Here is a 23286-nt window from a genome sequence, read left to right as displayed (position 1 = left end):
ACTGGTTGAGCAGTTAAACGCCTCCCAGTCTGGTGTATTTTATGAATGGTGGACTTTGTTACGTGGCTGAACAATGTGTGCATGTGTCCATGTGCTTCTCCTCCGGAGTGGATTTTTCAGTGTGAAGAGTGGAACTTGGTGGAATGAAACAGACTTGGTGAGCTCTGACCCCACATGTGCGCTTGTGGGAAGCTCTTCACTTCTGTTTTGCAGTTTTTCTTCCTTCTAGGTAAAGGTGATGACAGCAGGTTATTGCAGTGAAGTAGGTTTTATAGGAGGTTCTAATGCTCTTTTGTAGTGGAAGGTGGCATAAAAGTTCAACGTATTGTTAATTAATGCTTTGAGTGAAAAGCTGATAACTTGATCTGTGCTATTGAGGGCAGCTTGCTTTGGAATTTATCCTGAGGAAACATTGCTGTACAATCCGTGACTTACTGACTAAGAACACCTATGAGACTTTTTGGCTTTCCTGCAACTGTCTGTCACTCCTATTTGCTTTTGCAGGGGGCAGGCAGCAGGATGTTGAGCAGCTGTTGCTGGTAAGCTGTTTCCTTGTTAAAAGGTGCTGCAGGTAGGATGGAGCAGCTCAGACTGCTGGCATGCAGCAGCTTGCAGGGAGCAAGGAGATAAAGTATTTTGCTTCTAAACACCAAAAGGACGTTGAGCGCACTTTTGGTGGTAATTTGCAACCAAGAGATAAAAAAGTGAATTCTCTGCATCCAAGAGGCTGCAAATCTTAATTCATTTCTTAGCCATTTCTCTGTTTTAATACCAGTCTTAGAAAAAGGTGATGGAAGAGGCATCATTATAAAAAGATATATTTAACTTTCTTAGTAACTTGAGCGTGGGTAGTTGCTTGCTCTGTTATGCTTGGACAGACTCACAAACCTCCCAGGACCCCATTTGACTTCAGAGATAAAAGCTGGCAGAAGTAAAAGGTTAATTTTTTTTCTTCATGTTGTCTAATCCAATACTCATTTATTTAAAATAACATCTCACAGAGCTCTGAAAACTGCAGACTTAAAAAAAAAAAAAAAAATTACAAAATAAAAAATATCTGAACTCTCTACCTGTTTATAACAACTGTTTCTAACAACAAAAGGAAATGTTTTCCGTTGCTAATTAGTCTTTGTAGGCCAAACACTTAACCTAATGTTGAGTTAGATGTAACAGTTCTATTTCTTTTGTCTCTCAATGTTTACTGAATTAGGTGTGCAGAATTGCTTTTTCCTCATTGTTTCTACACAATTTTATTTCTGAATTCTATTTCAGATTGATTACAAGAATGAATCCCCACAGAAGTGCAAATTGATAGCGTTTGTTTAAAATTAGCTATTTCTGTGTTGCTGTGATGTGGAAAAGTGCCATGTCATTACGTGAGCGTACTGATGAAATGAGCATCTGTCCAAGCCCAGTGGGGATTCGTTCTAGTGAGGTTTGGCTGAGTGTATCATTGTCCACTTCCTGAGCAGATCCATGGAGAACGGGGCAAGTCTTACTCATATCTCTGCCTGCTTTGGCTAGCATGGACGTCTTGTGTAAATTCAGAAATCACTTCTCCCTGTTGAGGTCCTAGCAGATAAAGCCTTGACTACCACACTGACAATGCACAGGAGGGAAGATGGATGGATGACCTCTCCCTGCTGCTTTAAGTATTGGTGCTTTCTGTTCCCTAGCAGTAGGAGGAAGTTGAGAGTCTAGTCCACTGGAAATCTTACACAGAGGGAGAAGCTTTCTGAGATACATGTTTGTCATTTCATTGAAGAGATCTTGTTTTGTTTAATTTATTGTTTTTGGGTTTTTTTGTGGGTTTTTTTTTTTTTTTTTTTTTTTTTTCCTGGCTTTCACGTTCTACAACAGCGATCCACTGGTCCTTTGCCAGGTGTTTATTTTGAGTTGGAAGGCCTGACATCACTCTGATCATGATCCAGTAAGCAGCTGGAGAACTGATTTATTTATTTATTTTAAACTACTTCATATCGAATAATTAATATATTGAATCTAAGATTTTGATTAATCCTGGGATTAACTGAAAAGGTTTGGATTCTTTGGGAAGGCTAAGTATGTGTGTGGGAGAAATCAATAAGAGAAAACCACTCCAAAACAATAGGTTATCTTCTAGTTTGTTTATAGATAGAAATGAAATAACTGAAAGCTGCCAGCTAGTTTCAGTTGGAAAATATGCACAACATATGTTTATAACATAAGGTTCTCTACTGCAAAATCTTGTGCTGGTCAGCACTCTTTTAACTGATTCATCTGAAAATATTGCTCACTGCTGCTTGAAGTGTTTGATCAATCAGTTTTCATTAGCGCAGCCTGACAGGTTGGCTGACATGCTTACTTTCTTTAGTAGATGTTCTTGTTATTTTCTTCTATTCTCAGTTACAGAACTATTCCCATATCATACCAGAGCAAGATGTAGAGTGTAAATACCAGGAGTGATGAAGCTGAATTTGAAAAGTTTATACAGGGGAAAGGGATCTTCTGTCACTAATGCATGTCAGTGAAAAAGCTGTCTATTAAACCAGTACCACAATAGTAATGTTGTTAATATCAACACAAATAAACTAAGCTATGTGCTAAACTAAGGGAGTGTCTGCAAAAACTAAAAGCACAAAACCCACACCAAAACAAACAGAAAACTCTGATATGTGCTAGTAATAGCTGGTTGCACTCCACATGAACTGAAGGATTGGATCTCCCATTGTGGGGTAACTGTCTAGGTGCCATGTCTACTGTACTGTACACACTAGGAAGTACAGAGAATCTGTGATGAGCAAGAATGCAGCAGTAGATTGCCTCTCGAAGATGACAAGGGGCATCTTGACTTTAAATTGAGTTTTAGTTATAGGGTTGGTTTTTTTTCTGTTTGTTTGGTTTTGTTTGTTTGTTTTTTTGATAAACCCTTTTGATGAGAGTTAACTTGCTGGAACAACTGTTTTATGTTGTTTTTTTTAGTGGCCTAAGACTTATATGACCTTAACTGCCAAAAAAAGCAAACAGCAAACCTCAGTAGATGGCACACAGTCAAGCAGTGGCAGGATAAGATCAAGAACTTACTGCTATAGAAATGCTGCTCTAAATCATTGTTGCAAATATAATATGGTACATATTAATCAGACAATCAGCATTGTGGTCTTTAGATTCTTTGTAGCTGTTCCAGTTAACTCATTCACCTTTCCTGTAGTTTGTAATACTACTAGTACAGTTTTCTCAATATCGTAAGACTTTGTTTCCTGTCTTTTATTTCAAAATGTTAAGCTTGCTAGATGTCCAGTGCCCTGCACTTCCATTGTGGGATCGAGGCTCTTGATTTAGTCCTATCTTTGAATAGCTCTCCCAGAGGTTGATAGGCATGGCTGCACAGTGTTGTATGTGTCAGGGAAATGCTGTGCTGTGCTGAACAGCATTGCAGAGATCAAACAGGCTGTATCTATCTTCAAGTCAGGGGCACGTTTCTCCATTTTAATGTCCTGCAAGTTTAGTATGTTTCTGGGACTGTTGCTTTTTCTGCTGGTGCCAGGTTACGAATGTAATTTCAGCAAAGATTCCTCTTAACTGTCTTGATTACAAAAATAAAGAAAGTAGACCAAGTGAGCCCGTCAGATACCCGGGAGAACCAAAACCTCAGTTTGCCAAGTACAAATAGTTATGTTTTATGTTACACATCATTTCATGTCATGAATAAGTTGAACTAAATTCCAGCTCTTTTCCCTGCGTACTTTCAGAAGTGCCCAGGCCTGGTGGCTGCTGTGAGCCCGTGTGAGAAGGCAGCAGCTGATGGGGCCTCACTGTGCTTACCTGGCAGTTTATGCATTTTCGACCTGGCTTGATCACTTGTGTGTGCACAGCTGATTTGTTAACCAGAAGATAGTGCTGACCATAAGAGAAGGGTTCAGTGGTGCTGTAGGATTTATTTAATTACAAAGCAAAGATTAGTCAACACAGCATGTTTAAAGCTGCTTTTAATAGGAGTGTTGGCAGCGGATGAACTGATCTGATGTCATTTCTGGCATCCCCGAGCAGTGCCACACGTTATATTGAACCTCTATTCTTAGTTTTATTTTTGATAGACATAGACAAAAACTTCGCAGCAGCTCCTGTTAGTTAACTAAATTAACCTTTGTAGCAGGAAGAGGGAATGAATCCCATTCAGTGCTTTGCTGGAGCTAGGGGAGGGCAGTATGACTGCAGAAGTTGTCTGTTTAGAGTTGTGCTGCACTCCAAATGGGGCTGTGGTGTTGGAAACCCTGGGAGTTACATGCAGCAACAGAAATACATATGTTGCTCTGAAAGCAGTGCCTCCTATTTATTTGCATGGAAACTACAGCAGCTACAAAAAGCACAATCGCATTGTTTGATAGAGCAAATTCCCAGCGCAAATTCTCAGCTACCAAACACTATTTTACTGTTTGTCAACACAGTCACCTATGCATGTTTACCAATATCTATGCATGTTTACCAGTGATGAACAATGTGCAGCCATGCCTATCATGGCCTGTGTGCCATGCTCGTTAAAATCTGCACCAGTGGAGGTGACCCACTGTCACTGTCACCACTGCTGAAACGCACCATCCACCACCTCTGTGCTCACATCTGCTGTTTGGTATCCATGAGCATTCAGCAAGCATCAGTGGCTGTCAGTGGGTACCATTTTTTCCACATGGAGGAATTGAGTGTCACACCTTTGCTTCATGTACACTTCAGTGTCAGACATCATTCTGCCAGGCTGCCCCTCTGCTGCCATCTGTCACAAGGCAACAAAATGTAACAGGATATTGGTGGGAAGGTTCAACCTCTGCTGCCATACCATCAACATCTGCCTCTGATGTCATGGACCAACATCATAACATAGGAGGCATTATTTTAGGAGCATCCCCTCATGCTTAAAGCTGTTTGTGATGATGTGCTGGCTCTGTACCTGCAGTAGGAGGTCTGTGGCTTAGAGAGAATGGGAAATTTCCAGCAAAGATGTTCAGGAAGTTCTATGGTGATTTTTTTTTTTTTCTATTTTTTTCTGTTTTTTTCTAATTCAGGTTCTGTGTTCAATGTTTGAATAAGTTGGCTGTGCGTATTTCTGTAACCACATGACTACTAAGAAGAGAGAGTATAATGATACCCAGTTTATTTTAGAACATGACGTGAAGAGTGCTGGTTTCTTTGATGTCATGCCTATGGCACATCACACTTCAAACAGATACAGGAGACAAATACAAGGATTGAAAGAAGGCCAGGGTTACAGCTTTGATCTCTTTCCTTCCCAACCTATTTCTCTGTCAGTTACTATGAAATCTGCATTGTGGAGAGAGCATTACAGAGTTTCTCTTCTCAGCTGGAAGAAAAATGTCAAAGTGCAAATAAGGTAAAGGAAAGAGTCTGGTTAAAGGAGTTATGTTTGTCTTCAATGCCGTCCCTCAATTGATTTGTTATTGTCTGAAAAAGCAAAATGAATATAAAATACAATGCTGTGCTATGTCAATGAACCGTTTCTAACTCTTGGGACCTTTAGCTAATACAGTGAAGTTTCAAATCTTTAATTTATTTTCATTGTTTCTTTTAAGTGTTTTTTTACAGGCTGAAGCATTGCATAGCAATGACCACAAATAATCAGAAAATAATTAAATATTTTGATTTTTTTTTTTTTTTCCCCACTGCACTTATTTGCATCTCAGAAATCAGCCTGAATAAAAATACCTAAACACTATTGAGGTCTAAAAAAAAAACCAACAAAAAAAAAAACCAACACAAAACAAGTAGCTTCCTACTGAAAATCTGAAGGCATGCCAGCTTCTGCCTGGATCCTCTCTGTTAATTATTCCCTAGAGTGGTTTAGGCAGCGTCTCTTGAACTTCAAGCATACTGCATGGCCGCAGGAAAGTCAGGGGATTATTTATAAGGCTGGAGGTACGTGAGTGCTTGAATAGTGCTGCTGAGTCACTTGCTCAATTTACAGAGTCCTAGGGGTGCCGCAGTTTTAATATTTGTATTTCATATGGCTCTGGCCACATCCTGCCTGCAAAATGATGTCAGTTGTCAGCAATTACAGCTGTTGTTTTTCTACCTCCATGTAAAAAGGATAACTTCTGCTGTAAGAATGTACGTTGCAGTGTTCTTGATGTTATGGATCAATAAAATTGTCTTTAATTGTTCTGCCAGAAAATAAGATGCTGAGCCACCTTATCTTACAAAAATGCAATAGGCTGATCCATTAATGCACACACTGATGTTTTATGTCTAAAAACAGTCAAAGATGGAGATTTTTTTTTTCCATGACTAGTTGAAATAAACATTTGAATTGATAAAGTAAGGCAAATAGCCTTGGTTAAATTGTGCCTTTTGTCTTAATCCAATTGTCTGCTCTCTTCCAGTCCCAGCAAGCGCAGTACCAGTGACTTTGCTCGTTTTGAGCAGGATGACTTAACTAAAAATGGAATTCTCAGATCAGAGAAAATGTACAGAAATGTTATGTTTGCCTTATCTGGTAAGAGAATTCTCCAGGGAAATGAGCACTTCTGGTGTTAAATAATGGCTGCAATCTATTGAAAAATCATTAAGAAATGTAGTAATTAAATTGGAAGGTAATTAAGTTCAAGGAAAGCACTCAGCTATGAGCACTCAGCTATGCTTTGTGTGACCTCCTTTTTTAATGCTGTCCAGATACTTCCTAACATTTTTATTGTCTGTGCTACTTCTGTAATTTCCACTGTCTGAATGCTGCAATCTTTACCGTACCCACTGCTGCAGGTGCCTGTAGGGACAGGGAGCAACGCAGGGAGCAACGCAGGGAGCAGTGGTGGCAGACTGTGGGTCTGGCATAAGGATGAGCAGGAGGGCTGTGGGAGAGCAGGGCCTGCGTGCTTCTCACGTTCCAGGCTGGCATCTAACTTGTCAGTCTTACTTTCTTCCTATCAGTCAAACTGATTATTAATAATTTGAATAACTGTTTGAGGAAGAAGATAGCTGTGATGGCATTAAATGCTACAAACAGATTTCAGGGACCAATACTTACCTTAATGTAACACCGTACCTATTGTCTTTAGTCAACAACAAAAGAAATAAACCAGTATTGCAGGTGCAGTGTGACCGAAATAGCGCTTCATTTCTGAGTGGTGGACAGGACAGTGTGCGCTTGGAGCCTCAGAGGAAAATGCCTCTTTGCTTCCTTTGTCAGACCAGTTCCAGTTTCGAATATACGAACTCTCAGCGTTCTGCCTCCAGACACTGCCTGTTTCTGTATCGCAGATTGAGGGTTTAGTTGCATGCCTCTGCTGCATATTTCAGCCTGTTAGGAGAAACAGTTTTTATAATGAAAGTCAGTAGATGCAAGTTTTCTGCAGAAAGATTGACAACTTTCTGCTGTTCAATCCTTTTTGATCCTTTGAGTGGGTTTTTAAAGGGTTTCAGTTGGTGAGTTTATGAACTACAGGAAAGTTATTTTTTTCTTTACTCAGAATCACAGAATTGTAGGGGTTGGAAGGGGCCTCCAGAGATCATCAAGTCCAACCCCCCTGCCAAAGCAGGTTCCCTACAGCAGGTTGAATTTGAATTCAGAATTGCAGAGTAAAACAGAGTACATCAGTTTCACAGATGATTTCTTAGAACAAATAATTTACTTGCAGTATTCTTAGTGATGGTGGCTTGTCCAATATAGAAACCGAGTGGTTATGAAATTGATTTGAACCATTCTTTCATTTCCCGTGGATGTGTACCTTTTATTTGGGATTTTTAAGGCTTTCAAAGCTAATAGACAGTGCTTTGCTAACTGTCAATATTTTGCTCCTAATGTCATGTAAATATTTCATTTGATGATTGATTTTTTTTTTTTTTTTTTTTGTATACTGTTTCAGTGCTGATAATTGCACATGGTGGGCTTGTCCAAGAAAGAGCTTGATTAGATTTAATCTCAAGAGTATTGTTTTTATATTTTTGTATGTGTTATCTTAACATGCATTGCTTCACTGAAGGATAAACCTGGGGGTCGCTGGGGCTTAGGGAAGTGAGTCAGATTCAGTTTTGGAATGTACAGCAAAGGGAAAAGCTTTCTCAAGAGCCGGTTACACTGTCTGTCCAGCTTTACAATGCACTGCAAAGCTTGTCTTTTGTTATTTAAGGCTCATGTGCCATGAAAGCTATCATACATGGTTGATAACAGGAAGCTGAGCACAATGCTTTAATCCAGCTGAAAGATTTTGCAAATGTCATCAGTTGGGAAAGGAAATGGTCACCATGTGGTCTTAGTTAAGCCCGAGATAGAGCTGTGTTTTCTTTTTTATTTTTTTTTGTCTTGCTTGTGTATTGTACAGAAGATACAGAACATAAAGCAGTATTTTGCACTATTTTGCAATGAATACCAAAAATAAATCAATAAATAACTTAATATTTGCTTTCTTATTTCTGATTTAGATTAACAGAATAGCTTGTGTGTGCAGATATTGCTGTTTCTGCATAGTAATCCAGTTTGCTTTGCACCACCTCGAAGATCCCTAGATGGACTTTCAAAAACTTAAAGTTTGATGTAGTGAAAGATGATGAAAGCACAGCTTCCTCATCTTCAGTATTCAGACTTGCTTCCATCCTTTGGTATAGACATTGGTATAGACATTCGCAGATTTCATAGTTGTTCTTCAGCACTGTGCACAACAGGTACTGCACAAACAGGTGTTTTGGGTAGAACTGGCTTATTTATTAGTTAAATGTCAGTTATAATAACAGCAAAGAGGAAATCTTGACTTAGCAGCTTGATTAGAGGGCTATATGGAAGGCTAGTGCTCAGTTGGGTTGCTCAACTAACACAATCACTTTACCTTTGATCTCACTTTAGCCCTTTTCAGTTAGCCTCTCTATTATTGCCACTGTAGAGCTATTCTGTGTGTTTTTGGTGTTAATTTTGTCATAGATGATCTTACCTAAGTCATGTGTAGCCTGTTGGTTGAAACTAATGAACTATAGACCTATGCATGTAAAATTCATATATGGATCCTTCATAGCTGGTAGCTATGAAAACCAGCAGCACCTCTGAGTTGTTTCTTAGGAATATTTATGCTTTGTTATGGCAATAGTTGAAGTAATATTAAACACGAATGACTAGGCTTTTGATCTGTTACTAAATTGACATCCAGATACACTTGCAAAAGAGGGACAAGGACATGAGCTCTACCACTGCAGTTGGCCCAGAGGACTGCTGAGTCAGTTCTCATTTGTTTTATTCCCATCTTTTGACCATTTGTTTTATTGTTGAGGTATAACCACTTCCCCACGCTTTCCAGTGGAAAGAAGTGGGTTCTCAGTGTGTTTTTTTACCAATGTACGTAGTTATTTGCTTGTTGGGTTTCTCATTGCCTGCTCATGTTAGGCAGGTGAAGATAGCAGTATGGTTCGATTGGCTTTGTGCTCCAACGAGGGAGCTGGTGAAATACGCTGTTGTTTGTGGCCGTGGTGCCTCATTTCTTCTGAAATGCTCTGTGCTAGGAAGTGATAGGAAGTGGTATTTTTGTGTGTGCTCTTTTATTGCTTTTCATCCCCAGCACCGTGGGGGGATGCACGGTAACTTATGAGGGACAGAAAGTGCTCTGCCAACAGAGGACTTGTCTGCTGCTGGAGGGTGTTATCACCTTTCAGTAATGGTGGTCATTCTATTTTTGTGTTTGAGCTGGATGGGTATTTTAAATATCTCACTGACCTGAACACAATCCCAATAATATTTCACATTATGCAGGAAGAGCATGGATTTTATTGCATTTTGAAAATAATAGCCGTAAACTATTGAAATCTAATAACCTGAGATACGTTTTTAAGGACAAAAACATGATTACTTCAAAAGCCACAAAATAGCTTTGCACTGCCGGTTCTCAGAGCTCAGCAAATTCTATATGGTGTCTGAATTATTAATGGAGATAAACTGGAAGAGAAAGCTCTGTAGCCTTATCAGTCCCACGCAAGCAGTAGTTGGTTGGTTCTGCAGAGAAAGGCAGCTCCTTCTTAAGCAATGAGTGAACAGGTGCTTGGGGAGAAACCCTACGGTGAGAATGGCTTGTGTCAGTACGCACGGAAGATGACTGCCTGTTTTGGACACTTAGGTAAACTAAACAAGATGTGCATGTGGATTTTTGGGTGTGCGTTATGCCAAGGAACTGTTTTGTCAAGTTTATAGTGAGTAGCTGAGTGTCTATCACCCTGCAGTTTTCAGCAGGTAAATTGTTTGTGCCAAAGGTGGAAAAACAAGCTGCATGCATGGCGTCATTTTGCAAGAAGTAGAAAGCTTTGGTTTCCTTTTTGTGTGAAAAGTCGATCTTCTGCTTTATCTCTTGCTGTTTTCTCCCTCTGTAAGTACTGTGTTATCCTCTGAAGTGGCATGAGGAAAAAAAAGGAAAATTTCTTTTTATTTTTCCTTGTTTTCTGTTTTTATTATGTATTTTTTTCCTTTGGAGGTAGGTTTTGCTGGACTGGGATGATTGACTGGTTTATTTTTGTTTGTTTTTTTGGTACAAGAATGAAATCACACTGAAATCTATCAGCAGGAAGTTTAATTGTGATGACAAAAACTATTAAAGACTGCACATTTCTGTCTTCTACTGAGTCAAATGACTGGTTTAACTCTGATTGTTGCTCGGATGGGAGGGCTATCATCTCTTCAGCTAGTTTAGCCCTCAGTCTCCAAATTTTGCTGCTATTCAGCAGAATTCTATAGCAGGTGCTTGCTATTTGTTATGCAATTTACTTATTGATTGCAGTCAAAGTTTGCTGTTACCTCTGTTCTAGTAGCATTAGTAGAGTGGTCTAATCCTAGTTGTGTATTTTTGCCACAGGGCAGCCTGTTTTGGCAAAGCGAGGCAGGGTTGAACAGGAAATGATCTAGAGATGGAAGGAAGCATTTATAATTAAAATATTTATAAAACTAGTAATGAGATCAAATATTTACAGTAACTAATTTGCCTAATTTCTGTCTCATATCCAGTCCCTTGAGAAATGTCAGTCTGAAAAGTAATGGCATATGCAGCTGTGCTCTGTGCGCCCCAGCACTGAGTGTTCAGAGGAGGCATGGCAGTCATTTTAAAATAGTGTTTTAATACTTGGCAGATGCTGAGGAAATTTCCTCAGTGCTACTTCTGGGTTGGGCACCCAGGGGCTCCTGAGAATGTGTTGCAAGAAACATGAGGACTAAGTTGCGTCCTTATGCTTCTCTTTCCCTTCAGCAAGGGCATTAGAAATCAATCTCTTCCATTTAATCTTCGGGTCTTAACGTAAGTGGTAGAAGCTTGCCACTGTCTTTTTGATTCCGGCCGAAGCCAAATCCTCATGCACGAGGTTGTCTCAGACACTGACAGCAATAGTCAGCCAGGAAGGGGAGATCAGTAGAGCAGCCTCTGAGAAAGGTGACTTTATTTCCAATAATTATTATGCTGAATGTTTCTATGGTGACATGATTGCCTAAACTGAAGTATACCCATGGTCCCCCCATAATCCTGTGAGTTTTTATGCTGGAGAGAGGCCAGGTTGTGGTTCAGTGTTATCCAGGAGGGTAAACATACAGAAACATATCTCCAGTGGTTAAAAGCACCACTGGAGGCTTCATATGCCTTTCATGGGGTATGACTGTGGGAAAGGAGTGCAGTTTCTTCTGCTGAGCACCACACAACAGATCATACTGGTTTGGTACGTTTTGCATTAGTGGGCACGACTGTCTAGGTATGCATTGCTGAAATGCAATCAACATGGCTAGAGCAGAGCTGGCAGTCACTCAGGTCTGTGCAGTCAATGAAGAACAGGCTTTTCTGCTGCATTTTAGGTAAACAAACTGTCATAACTGTTGCTGGAGTTGATGAAGTTACTGCAGAGCTCACCTGCCAGCCTTCTGAGAATTCAGGTGCCAGCAGAGTTGCATCAGGCAGTGCTCATGCTTCACCTACCTACCTAGGGCAAAGTCTTCCTTGAAGTGTTGGTGAGGTTGGGTAATTGGCACTGCTTCTGTCAGATGTCTGTAGCCCATCGACATCTTTGCCAGTACTCCTTTGCTACGCTGAGACACGCATGTGCTCTCCTGTGAGTCAGCCCTCTGCTTTAAGCACAAAGTGGTGATCTGCCTTCAGCTGAAGTAGCAGAAGCTCTTGTTACTTTGGGAGATCAGCCTGTGCCACTGAACAGCTATGGTGTACAGGTCCATAAGTTGAGAAGTCTGGGACAGACTGAAGAACAGCCAAACAACTTCATTTTTTAGGGGAAATACTTGAAAACACAGTGTTTGCAGAGATCTGTTCTGATGGAGGGTCCTGTCAGATGGATCTCTATCTGCTGCATTTGTTGAGCCAGCTCCTCCCCAGATTTGCTTTAGCAATGTATTTTGGCATCACTCCATTAAGATGAGTGCAGTGTGTTGATGTATACTGGCTTTGTCCTACTGCGGCTGGTATTGGTTATGTAGGCCAGGGGAATGGCTGTGTTCCAAAGGGAACTGTGATTTTGGGTTTCTTGATATAACAGAAGAGTCTTGGTACTTACATAATGAAAAGCAAGTCACCTCACGGGAAAGGAGAAATGATGTGATAGTAGGTGATGAAAGGCTGAGTTTGTGAAGTGGTCTGTTCTTTTTAAAACAGTAAACAAAGCAGTCTTCTCTTCAAAGCCTGTTCCCATCAGTACATAGTGCTTAAACTCTATCTGGGTCTGGGAAGAAGAGTTTTTTTCACCTTCAGATGTAGCAAAAGCCTTCCAGGCAGCAGTGCAATTATTGTACCAAGCCATTTTGCAGCTGTACCCAACTTCTGTTTCTTAAGGGGAATTGGCAGCCTGGGCTGACCGTTGTCACAGGGAATGCAGCAGGATTAGGAATCTGAGGATGGCCCTGAGCAAGGACTTGTCTGGGGTCCACCTGTAACTCCCCGTTCCACATGATGAATGTGTTTTACTTTTTCATTCCCTTTTGTCTTTTACTTAGGAATTTCCTGTGACTTTCCAGTGCCCAGTTGATGATTAACTCTGCCTTTACCCAGGGAGAAATATTCATTAGATGATTAGATTAGCAAGCCACTAGAATTGGATTAAGATAATTACTTCTTGTAAGTGAAGCAGGAAGAGTTGGCATAGTGTCTGCAGAGTTTCTCCTGTCAGCTATACAGGAAAGTGGAAGGGAAAAGAGCTGGTGAGCCAGTCGTGAGTAGTTAGGGGGAAGCTTAAGTGCTTTTGTGTGTAATAGTCAGTGAAAGCTGCGGGCAGGATTTCTCCAAGGAAATCTGCTTATGAAGTGAAGTCAGCCAGCCTTTATACATTCCATCAGAGACAAGCATGCTCTACCTTTACTGTAACCTTTTGTCCGTAGCACACGTGAAGTCCTGGCATCAAAATGGGGGCATGGTAGATTAAAGGCACAGATGTGCATTTGTAGCTTATGATGATGATTCCTTCCTAATAAGGTTTTTATCAGAGCGAGAGTTTTTTGGTTTGTTTGTTTTTCAACTAATCCTCTTACGTACCTCAGATAAATTCTTTCTCTTGTCCTGAATATTAATCTGATTGTCAAATACTCTTTATGGTTTTGCTTCAGACTTTTGCATTCCCAGGGATGAGTAGCAACTGATTACAATAGTTTTAGATGGCAGTCACCTGATCAAGCATACTGTCATAATCTCTTGAAGATAATCACTAAAAATATATCTTCCTTAATCCCCTTTGCTGGATAAGAGGAAAAGAGAAGGATTGATAAGGACAGTGTGCTGCAGTAGAAGGCTGATTGTGCACTACAGGTTGCTTCCGTAACTTCTTCCTGATAGAAATGCCGTTTTTCCCCATCCTAAACAGCTTTGGGAAGCTGTGTGGATCAAGTAAAAGTAAAGAATTGGTGCTGGAAAAAGTGAAATACAGAAATTCAGTCAAAAGGATGTCAATTATTGAGGATGGGGATATTGCAGAGGTCCTGTATCTCATTCCGAAGCAGAGCTTACTGAAGCAACTGCCCTACTTGAATCCAGATGACTACTACTTGTGTGAGCAGTTATTTGGTGGTCCTGAGGATCTGGGTAAGTGAAGATTGACATCAGAGCATGATTTTTGTTCAGTATGCAGATTTAATTGCTTTACAGCTAGCTTCTTTGTTTTGTATAGCAGCAAGATGCTTTGTGACAGCAAGTGTGCAGAAATATTTGTAGTTACCAACAGAAGAGAATAAGAATGAATTTATTTATTTATTTATTTATAGAAGTTGACTCTGAGTAGTAAAAAAATGGATACAGGTTCATCTCTATGTGACCGTCTGGGGAAGAAGGAGGCATTGATCTGCTGAAGTACTCGAGCTAGAAATGCACCTTTTGAAAGCACAGCAGCATTTGGTGGTGTGTTCCAGACCTTTCCTAAGGGTTTTATGAAACTCTATTCCTTTTTGTTTTGAACCTATTGCCAAGTAGTTTCAATCAAAGCTGCCTAATTTCTGAATTGGAAGAGAAGCTTAAAGGTCTTTCCCTGTTCATCGTATTCCTTGTAAATTTAAAAATATAAATATGACTTAAGTATATAAATGTCGTATATCTGTGAACCTGAAAAAGCAGGTGTCATTTAGCCTTGCCACCTCCAATGTTTCACACTGGCATTCTGAAGAAAACTTCTACAGACACTTGAGGAGTTTTTGTAGAGTTTTGTGAATTTAACATAGAAAATTGACTGAGCAGTGACTGTGTATATGGTCAGCCCACGTGGGACTCTGAAGAGATGCTCTGCGTTTGTAGCCACCTTTTCTGCAATTTTCTTCTATTTTGTATGGGATGTAAATCTCACTAGAAATATACAGTTGTGCAATTCTTCACAAATCTATCAGCTTTTGGAAGGATAGTGAGGCAGGTTCTGTTAGCGTTTGGCATCATCCTGCAGTTTGAGTGCTACTCTTCAATAGGATGGATGTTATGGTTCTGGTTTCCAGTGGTGTGGAATAGCTGAGAAGTTGCAAGGTATCTGTTGCCTCAGCTTTGCTTAAGTTGCAGTGTAAGTGGAGTCAATCAGCTGCTTAAAACAGAAGTAGTGAAATGCTTACTGAAAAGGTCCTGGATGTAAAAGCTGTATTGTGACTTTAAGATAGAAAACGCCTGAGGCCATTTCTTAGGCCATGTGACTGCTTGAGGATTAGGGTGCTCCAAGTACCAGAAGATTTAGCAGCTTATATATGTTCCTGACAGACAGCTTGCTGTCTGTATTTGGCTTTACAAACAGCGATTAGAAGTCACCCCATCCAAGTCATTTGGAGACTAAACCAGTGTTTCGATTGCTCCTAATAAGTAGAATTATAACCACCAGGAGAGGCCCATTTCTTAGGGTTTTGGAAGGTCAGGAATCTTCTCACAAGTGCAGAGCTGTTTAGTATTCAGGAATTGAGTCTTTGGAGTCTCAGGGATTTAACCTGTGATATGCTGTGATATGCTGTGATATGCTCATCACTCAGCATGGCACTGGTGGTTTCATAAGTGGAAGGCTGGAGCATCACGTAAGTTTAGCAGCGGCGTGATGTAGACAGTTAGGAGTAGTTTAAGACTGTAGAAAACTTAAGAGTCGAAAGAGATTTCAAATCACTGTAAGGTAAATGCAAAATGGGAGTCCTGGGTTTCATTTGGCCAGCAAAATTTGCTGAGCAGCCTTTGCTCCTGAATCTGGGAGAGATGGAGAGGGGCTGCTTCCCAGAGGGAACTGCCAGCATGGTTGTTTTCTGCAGCCAGACCTGTGTTAGCCTAGGAGACCTACTTAAGGATGTGGCTGGGAGTCTCTGGAAGCAGGACTGCCATACGAAGACCGTGGAAAAACATCTGCTATTTGAGACGAGCAAAGTTGAAAGCTGGTTGCAAAATAACTGGGGAATTTCAAAGAGAAAGTTGACTTGGAACGTGTGATATTGCTTCTTGTCTGAGACACTGTCTTCTGTCATTGTACTTGATTCCATGTACAGCCTTTGTCTTTTCCTCCAGCCTGAATTCTGTTTGATTCAGCAGTGGCATACACCTGAGGGAAAGTAGATACGTGTCATATTATCTAACCAACCTCCTGCGTGAGTTTAGTAACTGTTTATATAACAGTCTTAATTTATAGCAGTGCTTGTGAGAGTGGCTGCTTGTGTTGGATCGGTTGAGTGTAAAGGAAGACAGAAGGATTTGAGAGAACGAGGAGCTGGGGCAGTTCAGAGTATGTGAAAGCAGAAAAGTGGTGAGCCAGGGTTCAGATTAGACCATTGCAGGAACATTTATAATGCACAGAGACCTTGTGAAAAATGGGGGCTCGTGGAAGGGGTCTGTGTGTAATGTGTGTATCTTTGCAGGGACAGGAATCCACGTGGTTAAGTGAGGAATCACAAGGAGGTATGGTGTTCTTGAGAGGATTTGGCTGTACAGACCCAATATAGAAGGTCCAATTATAAAATACTAGCTGCAGCATAAGCATTTGAATGAATCCACTCTAAGATCCAACACGTCATCTTGCTTGCATCAGTAGGATTTTCTTGGGGTGTTATATGGGAAAACTGGAATACAACACCAATGCTGTTAGTCCCCAGAGAAATAGGGGTTGTTTTGAGCCACATGGCCATTTTCCATGCTTAGTACCAAGATCTCCCTGAAGTCTCTTTGTTACCAGTCCCTGTTTTTATCTGGAGGGAAAGAAGGAAGATGCAAATTGAAAAATGAATTAATATTTTAATCTTTATCCTACCTGCTAGTGGTGTTCCTAGGAGCTCCCTGCAGCATATGTATTTGATATGACCTGTGGCCATAGGGTTTTAATGGTGTTTTATGAGTCTGTAAAGTGTCCAGAGCTAGGCAGTGTTGCGTGTGGCAAGTGGTGATGTGAGAGAGAAAAGCCCATGTTCTGTTGGCATCATAGTAGCTGGCACTCTTTCTTTAGATGCTGGCACATGCTGTGCAGGCTTCTTGTGTGCTTCAGATAAGGTGGCTCTGCTTCTTGATGGCTTTTGGCGTAGATTGCTTCAAGTGAGTGATCTCTCCTGGCCTCAATCCCTCTAATATTGTCTTTATAAAGTTGACTTGAATATGGAGTATGCCTTAAAAGTCTGTGCTAATCCAGGGCTATGAGCATTATGTCATTCTACTGTAGAACAATATCTGAATGCAGAATGGTCCTGATAAATCAGTGATGCGATTTGAAATTGTGCAGCTGAACTTCAACGGATACGAATCTGGAATGTTGGACTTGCACAGATAAGAGATGGAAAATAACTAACAGTATTCCAGGAAAGCGTTTGGAGAATAATGATACTTCTCACAATAAAAATAGAAATCAGTTTTACAAAACTGTTGCAAAAAATCTATTTGTGTTGTGGGATGCATTAGCAGGATATGTGTACAGCAGGGGAGATGGTTCTTTGTTACTGAAGAGACTTCTGCTGGCTACTGCCTGAGGTTTGGATATCGCATTTCAGGAAAGATGCCAATAAACATGAAGAAAACCAGTAGAAGGCAGTGAGAATAGCAAGTTTAGGTGAGAAGACTTTTAAGGAAATATTAATAGATTTAGATTGACTTAATCCAGAAGAGTGGAGATAAGTGACGGATTAACTCAACCATCAGGTGTGTAAGAGGTTGTCAAATAGAGACGTTCTGCGTTGTACTGGGAAGCACAGAATGAGATTAGCTGTGTTTGCAGCAGGGAAGATCCAGTTTGCGTAACTGCATAACCTGACTTTCTGCAGATGCATAGAAGTGAAGGAACAATTTGCCAAAGTATATTTTGGAAACTTTTTGGAGGTTTTTATGAATGTTGTGAAGAATGTTGGTGCTTGAGCCCACCCAGCACATGGCTATGTGACCTTCTGTTTCTGTGGTCACAGGTTGTCAGCTAAGAACCTAATGGAGTGCATATTTCTCTGGTTGCATTATTTTTTAATTGTTGTTTTTGAGAAGCACGTGATCCCAGTGTTTTGATCCAAATGCAAATTTGCAGGAGGCCACGTTTCTCCCTCCTTGAAATCTCATTCTTCTGGAGACAACTTTGTGGTGTTATAGTAGATAACAGTAGGCATTAGGCATGACAGTAGACAGTAGGCATTGTGCTGTGTGTTTCCTGGCCTGAGCATGTAATCGATGTCAGACTGTCACCCTGGGAGCAGCCTCTGTCTCTCAGGTGCTTTTCAGCACCTCTGGAGATTGGTTGCAAACCCATTGTGCTACCGGTGATCATCCATAGTTCACCACGAAGCATCACATGTGGCTGGTGAGGCTCAGCCAAGCACAGCTAAGCTGCTGTCCCCTGGGCTCCTGCACTTGCAGAGCCTCTCTAACAATTGCTGTCACCAAGTAGGAAACCCAGCTTTCCTTCTGGCTGCACAGAGCCTTGTGTTACATGGCAAGGGCTTGTGCATGAGCTGTGCTCGCAGGTGAAAGCATTCTCTCTCCTGCTTGTATTAGGGAAGCTGCTTGCTTCTCTGCCCTCCACTGCAGGGACAGTGCTGTTGTGCTTTGGGTCCTGCAATGGTTGCAGGTGTTGAAGAGGCAATTGCTTAGTTCAGCTTTAGCAGAACAAAGTTGCTTTTCACTGCTCACCATTACACATAAGCAGATGTTCTCGCTTGTGTTGCTCCAGGATTCGCAGCGAGAGGCACAGCAGGACAGGTTCATGTGATTTTGTTGTTTCAGTATTTATTGTGCTAGGGATAATTTGCTTCTGCAAATAGCTGAGTGCTGATTTTGTGCTGGAGTAAGAAAAGCAGCTTCAACTACCAATATTAGGACCTAAAAATCTTTGGTTCTGTGATTGTGCGAGGACCAAAAAGAAAAAGAGAAGAGTTAATTAGAACCAAATCTTAGTCCCCTGCTGGTTTGCAGGATCTCTATTCCTATTTAATCACTGTGCCATTTTTAATTTAGGTGTTCAAACATTTAATGTCATCTTAACTGCTGGCTTGCTGTTTCTGTTTGCTGTGGGCCAGCTCATTGCCAGTGCTGAAGATCAGTCCGAGCTAATATGCTTAGTAGTACATCAATGGTTTAGCATTAATCTTCATTAATGTAGCATGGGTTAGGTTAGAGCAACAGACTTCACCTCTGTAGGTCTCGTTGCTCCTCTCTGCCTGAATTATTAGTTAAATTTTATTCAAAAAATATTGAAATTGCAATCCCTGCTTCACTAGATGCTAGCAAGAAAAATTAGCTAAATTAGCTTTGAGTAGGAAGAAATAATGAAAATATTGGGGGATTTTGCTTCCTATATGGCTATAGCCAAAGGTAAAAGCAGTGTGAAGATTACTGAGGGGAATTTAAGCCAAGTTCTCACTTGCTTTGTAACTGTTATGCTGTTGGGTGCAGGCAGCTGTGGTTGGAAGGAAGGTGCTGTGGGCCTGTGACCCCACTGCTGTTTACAGGATTCCTCCTCTCTTGCTCCTATCAGTGCAGCTGTATAATCTCAGTGTTTTTATCACAGAACTGAGAGTGAAGCACAGGCAGCTCCTGCTTGGAGGGGCAACGGGTGGGCGCTCAGCCCCTCACCTGTGGGGCAGGCAGATCTGAGGTGCAAACTGCCTTCAAGCTAAAGATCTTGTCTTTCTGCCAGTGGGGAAAGCAGGGGTGATGTTGGGATGGGGAGTAGAGGAAATAACAACTGCTGTTGCTTCTCATCTGAGAGTTGTGCCTGGGCTTGTGCTCTGCTGTAAATATAGGGATGGTGTGTATTTAGTGTCCATATCATAATTTGCCTCATCTTTAGGAACTGTGGACTTCACTCACCTGCTTTATTGGGTGTTACACTGTTGAGGCGTACACCAGAGGGTAACTCTCAGTGAGATGCTCCATCACATCTCTCCAGACTGCAGAACACACAGCTTGCTGCTTCGCTCTGCAAATAAGGTGATGGGCAGCAAGCTGCTTGATCTGTTCTTTCACGGGGCTCTCATGGAAAGTTCTTCAGGCTGGAGAATCCTTGTCGCAGTCCTGCTGATTGCACTGAGCACCGAACTCCTCTGACAGGCTGTAGAGGTTATTCTGTAAAGTTAATCCAATTCTGAAGTGGATTATCAATATCAAATCTCCTTAACCTTAGGCACGTACAGTAAAGCATGACACTTGTATACATTCTTTCCTGTCAGGAATTCCTATCTTCGTGCAGCGTTAAGAGTAATTGTCAGATGGTTACTGATAGTATGTGCATATTTCTGTCTGCAGCAGTACTTGTTTGATTGTGAATTCATTAGCCTAATTCATTTTACAGCAGGTGAATAGTGATGATTTTGTATGGTAAGTTTTGAATAAATGTACTTAGTGTAAAGCGCTGTCAGTAGGCAGTGCTCCCCTGCTGTATCTCAGTTTAAGCGTGTGTGGAGCAAAAGTTCACATGGGTGCTCCTGAAGTATGATCTTCTTTCTAAGGATTAACAGCAACGTAAGCAGTGTGGAAGTCAGTTGTTGTATCAATAACAGAAATGTGTGTTCAGAGGTAAATGTTTGTACATGCCTACTGTGAGAAGAGTTTCCAGCAGTGAGCTTTGTATGGTTTTGGAGCCACTGCAGGGAGGTATAACGTAGCCAGCTTTCCTCATCTGTTTTTAAAGAGATGATGTGGAGGTTCCAGGTGCTGTTTACATAAGCTTGTGCGTTAGAGGCTTCTTAATGTTTACAGATTAAAGATGAGTGACTGTTTCCTTATTTTGTCTTGCAGTAAATAAAACATCACCAGTTTTCTGTTTATCTATATTTTTTGCTATTCTGTTTAGCATAATAGCAGCCTACTAAGAAGGTTTTGCTTGCAAGAACCTCAGAAAATCAAATTTTGTTTTAAGAAACCTGGCATACTTACTAGATCAAAGCCTGCGAAGCACCTGATTCCTGAGGAATCTAGTTTTTAAGAGTGTTAAATGTTTGCACTTAAAAAAAAAATAAATTGTCATATCAGCTCAGATCAGAATGAAATACACTGCTGTGGTAGGTCAGGTGATGCATTTGGCAACTTTTTGTTTATTTTCATTACTATGAAAATGAATGATGGCACAGGATTGTAAATGCCAGTATTACAGAGTGCTTTCAGTTCAAAATACTGTGGTGTTGATGGCAAAGAAAAGAATAGTGGAAAACTTAGGGATAGGACCCATCCCATTGGGCTTTAATTGTCTGAGGGTTAGCCTTATTGTCACTAGGCTCTAAGCAGGGCTACGGGGGGAGGAGGTAGGGTTGAACCTGGAGGGGCAAAAGAGCAATGCGTGGATGAGCAGTCTTACCAAACACCTGGGAATGAACACCCAGCTATTCAGATGTATGTATGGGAATAGTTTTTTCATGAGCAAGCTGAGTTCTGCTCAGCTCTGTGTCTGAAAAACTCCACTGAAATCATCAGCTTTGCCTGAGTCAGTTGTCTGCTTTCTTCTGTGCTGGAGTCCTTCACAAGCATCGCTGCTTGTGCTGCTTTAAAGGTTGGAAAATGTGTCAGTTGTCCAAGTGGCTGAGGAAGACACATCAAAAGAACAGACTGCTGGACTGGGGTATGTCCAAGGGGAACAGAAGTCGGGAAATACTTTGTATAGCATTCAGGTGTTGAAACTGAAAACTATGTTCTTCCACATCAGGACAGTGGGACCACTGCAGGATTGCAAGAGGTCTCATGTTGACAACTTCATTTTTCCTCTGAGCGGGCAAAGTCAGGATAACAACCAAAGTAATTGTTGTTTTTGCAAAAGCTGCATCACTGACACTTTGGAGAAGTGGTGACTTAAACTGACTGAGGCTATACAGGGGTGAAGCTGTGCGAGCCTGTGGCAGGCTTTGCTGTCAGGGCTGTGCCAGGCTTTTTGCTGGAAGGAAAAAGACATTAATTAGAGGATATCTTCCTGGATGTTATTTAAGACCGCAATTTCTCCGTCTGTGATTTCTAGCAGGCAGTTTCCATCACTGATGGATCAACAAAAGATACCAGTTTTTAAGGAGTTATATAAGAACAGTGTTTTGATACTCACAAGCCATGGCCTCATCTATGAAGAATGAGAGCAAGATAAAAAATACAAAAGGCAACTTTCAAATAACAGATCTGAAGTCATGACTGAACTGTTTAGTATCTTAACTTGTACTTTTTCAACATTATCACCATACAGGAAAAAGCAAAACACAATGGTTGACTCTTTCATTTTGTGATCTCAATATGACCCCCGTGTCCTTTGGTGAACGTGCAGGCTACTTTTCATCATGAAATAGCAGTAATGTAAGTATGCTGTGTAGCTATCCTGTACTCATTGTGAATATTTCAGCCTGGTTTTGTTCCAGGGAAACTCTACTGAAGTTATGGAGTGCCAAAAGTATTGTAAGGGAAAAAAGGATGTTTTTGTTTCATCAAAATATGTGCCTCTAAGTATCAGTAAGCACCAGGGCTGTGTTTCAGGAGTTGCTGTCTGTTTGTCTTTCCTCTCTGGTTTAGCATTTATGAATAGGTCCTGAATTGTGCAGCAAGGTAAATGTCTGTGTCAGGTGTAGAACAATGAGATTAAAAGAAAAAATCATCCCACTTTAAAAAGATGTTATTGAGAATACCAACATCTGATCTCTATATCTTGTTATGCTAGAGTCAGTGGCATTCGATTCCTAAACTGCCCAGCCTAACATGTTGCAGTTTGTGCTTTGAGATTTATTGCTGTGTACACGCTGCAGTGAAACACTGCAACTTTCCGTGGCTGAATGATGCGATGAAAGCTTCTATTCAGCAACGGGCAAGATGAGATACAGCGGTGCTAATCTGTGACACATGTGAAAAATGGAACTAATGAACTCAGAGGACAGAAAGTCCAGATAGCAGCGGTCATATTATTTGTCTGCAGCTGCTGGAACAACAAAAAAAAAGAATGGTAATCATTGCAGCCCTTTGGAGGGTGTCAGAAGATCTCAGGAAGGAGTTAACAACATCTGTGGACATAGAGCATAGTCTGTGCTCTGCACATCAGCTCAAATATTTATGAATGAAGGTCAGATGTGGCCTTTCCAAGCTGCAGTCCCCTGACTGTTTACAAAATACCGCTTGAAGAAGAACACAGCCAGGCTGAGTTACAACCTGACTGTGTGTGTGTGGGTCAGAAATGTGACACAGTGAATTCTGTGTGGTGGGGCTGAGCCCAGCCCTATGCTGGGGCTCTGCTATTAATAACAGTTCTGAGTCACAGAACCTGCGATGTCAGACTGCCGGGCTGCGCCTCGCTTACATGTTGGGCTGCTAACAATAGAAAGCCAGCCGAGGTTTGCTAGGGGATAACTGCTTTTTTCCATACATGAATCTCTGTCAGTCTCTCTAATTTATGTATTTAATTATGAAAGAATATCATTGATTAAGATGGATCTTTTGG

The 23286-nt window shown here is 41.1% G+C and overlaps 1 protein-coding gene across 2 annotated transcripts in view; it reads left to right on the top strand.

The window, feature by feature from the left end:
* Positions 1-13768: 13768 nt before the first annotated feature.
* The window catches only part of ABLIM1 (actin binding LIM protein 1), a gene marked incomplete at both ends in the record, with an annotated part of 110389 nt that continues 100871 nt past the window's right edge, over positions 13769-23286 (top strand). For both annotated transcript variants that reach the window (XM_079535543.1, XM_079535542.1), the window contains one exon: positions 13769-14012. In XM_079535543.1, coding sequence (XP_079391669.1) covers positions 13769-14012 — 244 coding nt within the window. The remainder of the gene's footprint in view (positions 14013-23286) is intronic.

Source organism: Tetrao urogallus (assembly GCF_951394365.1).
Source record: "Tetrao urogallus genome assembly, chromosome: 5".
NCBI lineage: Eukaryota > Metazoa > Chordata > Aves > Galliformes > Phasianidae > Tetrao > Tetrao urogallus.
This window is presented reverse-complemented; position numbering and strand designations above follow the sequence as displayed.